Source organism: Pinus tabuliformis, chromosome 6 (assembly GCF_031772625.1).
Source record: "Pinus tabuliformis cultivar Carrire ecotype Pingquan chromosome 6, CPIR1, whole genome shotgun sequence".
NCBI classification, from domain to species: domain Eukaryota; kingdom Viridiplantae; phylum Streptophyta; class Pinopsida; order Pinales; family Pinaceae; genus Pinus; species Pinus tabuliformis.
Window position 1 is genome coordinate 1985660662 of NC_142292.1, and position 4052 is coordinate 1985664713.

Sequence of the window (4052 nt, forward strand, 5' to 3'; positions counted from 1 at the left end):
AAATTGACCAAAAGGGCTAACCATACTATCATAAGCACACCACGCAGGGTGGCATTGTCATAGAGCTTAACAAAAGACAAACACTTAAACATCTACCTGAATAAGGCAGCAGACAGACAACAGAAGCAACAGACCAACTAACCAGCATAACAGAAGGGAACATAGAGGACCAGCCGAAAGAACAAAGAAACCAGCCTTGGTAGAAACAGCCCCTTTACATCTTGAGCACCACATAATTCCTGGAAGTCTCCGGAGCTGGTTCAGACATTGAGATGCCTACCTGCGCAGGCTTGGGATGCTGGCCTTGATGATCTCCTGCCGGTTCATCCTTCTGATTTTCGGCTTGCCTTGTATCTTGTCCAATAGTATGCCTTAGGAGTTTGATCAGCACTGTGAGCTTCTTGGAGATGCTATCGACCTCTTGTTCTAGCGCACTAACCTTAAAGTCCAGGCTCTCTAAGATTGCAAAGTGTTCCTTCGTCTTGGCCTCTGAGATGTGTTGGACTCTTCACAATTGATCATCGTAATTGTCCTGCATGCTCAAGGCTTGAGTAAGTAGTGATTTCATACGCCAGCTCTCTGCTTGAGTCGTGACAAACTGGGTAGCCCGCGTGGTAACAGTTCTGGGGTCCTGAAGCCAATCCACTTACTTTTCTATGTCTTACTCCGACAGCTTCTTTTCTTCCTCATGGACCATGGCTTCCAGGTCAATGATCTTATGCTTGTTCGTTTGTGAGGTATGAGTTTCATACATTTCTCTAGCAACCTTGAGATCTTTGTTTGAAGAAGCGTTGCGATTTCCTTCCCCTACCATTATCGTGCCTACTTTCACGGTGTAATTCTGGGGGCTTTCTAAAGAATGGGTGGCTTCTGATCTACTGCACGATAAAACAATGCTTTTTCCTTTGTCGTTGGTGGAAGTTAAATAGAGGTTGCCTAGGATGTTACTGGTTTAAGACCACCTATCTCTTTGTGACTTGCATGTCCTATCATAATAACTTCTGCATGATGTCGAATTTTTTGTGTAGTGGCTCACATTCTTTCCCTTACGGTCACCTTTTCTCTCCTGCTCTAGTTCCTGCCAAGTGTCCCCGTCCTTGATCTGACCTCGGTGGTGCATATCCTTACTTATCATATGTGATCCTATATCCTATTTCCTTTGCTCGCGCCATAATTGCGCCAAACTCGCGTGTCCTTCTTTCCCCTAACAAACTTTAATGGTATCTGCAATTCCAACATGTCTCATCATAGTGTGACGTGGTTATGTTCTTCCCCCCCCTCATTCTCAATTGTCATCACACAGGTCTTGCCTGGAGAGCTGGGTGCACTTTTCTTTCAATTCAGGGGAGTCTACATTCTGCCAACAGCTGTCCCACGTAGTGTTTGGGTGCTCGATCCCATAGTTTGCCAGGTGGTCCGCAACCATATTAGCTTTCCGTCGCACCACCTGAAAAATCAGACCTTTCATTTCTCCCAGCATTCCTGCGATGTTGTCTGTAACCTTGGCAAGTCTCCAATGTTTAGTAACCTTACTTGCTTTCGCTCCCCCGTAGAGCTTCCTTGCCATTGTTATTGCCAACTCTGAGTCTCTCTCAACCACCACGGTGCCACCCTGAGTATCTCTGAGAATTCTGAGTCCTTGTTCCATGGCAGCAAACTCCATCTCGTTATTAGTCCCTTCCCCCAAGGTTTTACAGTCGATGTGAAGGATTTCCCCTGCATAGTTCCTTATGATGCCTCTGATGCCCGCCATGCCTGGATTGCCTCTGGAGGCTCCGTCGAAATTCAAGTTAAGAAAGCCTGCAGGAGGACGCTTCCAGCCAATTGATGTGGTGCTTGGATTTTGTTGGCAATTCGTGGTGCCCATACTTCGGTCGTTATCCAGTTTGAAGGCTTTTAAAATGTGTAAGTCTCTAGCCGAAGCTTAGTTATCTGTTTCTGCAATGCACTTAGCCAGAATTAATTGTCTTATATTTTGGGTTATAGTGTCTAGTGAATGCTCTATGTCTCTAAATTCATTCTGAAAGATTCTTCTATTTTGTTCCTTCCATATGGTCCAGGTTATAAATCCCGACAAGGTTTTCCATATGTTGTTAATTCTTATATTATTTGAGTACCTGCTCTGCCAATTCTTGATGGTGTCCTGGATGGAGTCCCTGGTTCTATCTATATTTTGCATTATGTTTTTTGCCCAATTCCATAGGTGACAAGCCCTGTCACAAGTGTTGAAGAGATGGTTTATTGTTTCTTCAGTTGAATTGCACATGGGGCATCTAGAAGGGCCATTAAACCCTTTTTTGCGAAGATTCTCCCAAGTGAGAGTTTTCCTTCGCATCAGGAGCCCTAGGATTGTTTTAATCTTAGGCCAAAACAGAGTATCCCAGACCTTATTACTCCATTGAATCACCTCCATTTGCTCTGTATTCTCGGGATGCTCCCTGGCTTCCTTGAGCGTAAAATTATCACTCCCTTTCATGCCCCATCTTAGCTAGTCTTTTTCTTCAGCTTTTCTTATCTTCCTTTTGTTTAGTTGATCGAGAAAATTTCTTATATTGTTGTTTTCCTCATTTGAGCTTTCTGTGTCGTTGATCAACCACTCTCTCCATTCCTGGTCCCTGCCGTTGTGATTCCAATATTGATGTACAATGTATCTGCCCCTGTCTTGGCACTGTCTCTGAAGGCCTGCTAACTCTCGTCTTTCAAGCTTCGGGAATTGCTAACAAGCAGCTTCCCAGAATAAGGCTATTTCCGCATTTTGGATTTCCCAAAAGCTGTGATCCTGCACAATGTCGTGATTCCTCCTTGCTAAATTCCATATAGGAGACCCTTCAGGAACCTCCTGTAGCCTTATTAATTCCTGAATGTTGCACTCTGGGGTATATTTTTCCTTCCAGTATCTGGCCCATTGAAGATTGGGTTCCTTCAACCATCTCCACCAGAGCTTGGCTCCATAGGTCATGTTGATAGTGGAGGGATCCACAAGATTTAAGCCCCCTAATTCTTTCGATTTGCAAAGTTTGTTCCAGGCAACAAGCGCCCATTTATTTTTTTTCCGCATTGCCATTCCAGACAAAGGATCTCTGGATTGCTCTAATCTGTTGTAGGATTCCTTTAGGGGCAGGGATAATAGAGAGCAGGTACTGCGGAATGACCTACAATAATGGTTTGGTGAGGACTAATCTTCCAACAAAATTGACGGCTCTGTGGGTCCAGTGCTGACATCTCTTCCTCATTTTGGACAGGATTTTCTCCCAGTGTATCTTTTGCCAGGGTTTGTCCATCAGAGGGGCCCCCAGATACTTAGAGGGTAGGCTACCTCTTCGAAAGCCTAGAATACTAGATAGATGCTTCTAAACGGCTAAATGAGTATTGAAGAAAAAAATAGCGGGTTTTGAAAGATTGATTTCCATACCTGAAGCCTTACTGAAGAGATTTAGTATTTTCTTGAAAGCCATGGCTTCTTTCACAGTTGGCGTCCCATGCAGCATTGTGTCATCCACAAATTGCTGGTGCGTTGTCACTGGTATGGAATGAAGGGGTTGTAGTCCTTTGATTTTTCCCTCATTCTTTTCCTTGCTGATGAGTCTTCTCAGAACTTCCATAAGGATAACAAAAAGGAAAGGAGACAGAGGGTCTCCTTTCCTGATGCCTCAGGAGGGAGAGAAAGGGTCGGAGGGGGAGCCATTGACAAGGATGGAAAACTTAGTGGATTTAATCAGGGCAAGAATCCATTTAGTCCATTGCTTATCAAAGCCAAAAGCGTTCAATATGGCCTCAAGGTAGTTCCAGTTGACCTTATCATAGGATTTAGAAAGATCAAGTTGCATCAACATCCCTGCTATTTTTCTGGTCTGAAGAGTGTGAACCATTTCCTGGGCTAGAAGAATATTATCCAAAATCTTTCTTCCTTCAACATACCCCCACTGCTCTTTCGAAATGAGGCCAAGAAGAATGGGCTTCAATCCGTTGGCTATAACTTTAGATATGATTTTATATATTACATTACATAGGGCTATAGGTCTAAATTTCTCTGGGGAGTTGGCCTCTTCTAC

At 44.0% G+C, this 4052-nt stretch overlaps 1 protein-coding gene across 1 annotated transcript; it reads right to left on the bottom strand.

Moving 5' to 3' along the window:
• Positions 1 to 2716: 2716 nt before the first annotated feature.
• LOC149267177 (uncharacterized) lies at positions 2717 to 3064 on the bottom strand. The gene has a single exon (XM_089410424.1). The coding sequence runs from the start codon at positions 3062 to 3064 to the stop codon at positions 2717 to 2719; it is 348 nt and encodes a 115-aa protein (XP_089266550.1).
• Between the last annotated feature and the right edge of the window lie 988 nt (positions 3065 to 4052).

Coding starts and splice junctions, on each gene's coding strand:
- LOC149267177 (XM_089410424.1), bottom strand. CDS start 3,064: ATGGCAATGCGGAAAAAAAATAAATGGGCGCTTGTTGCCTGGAACAAA.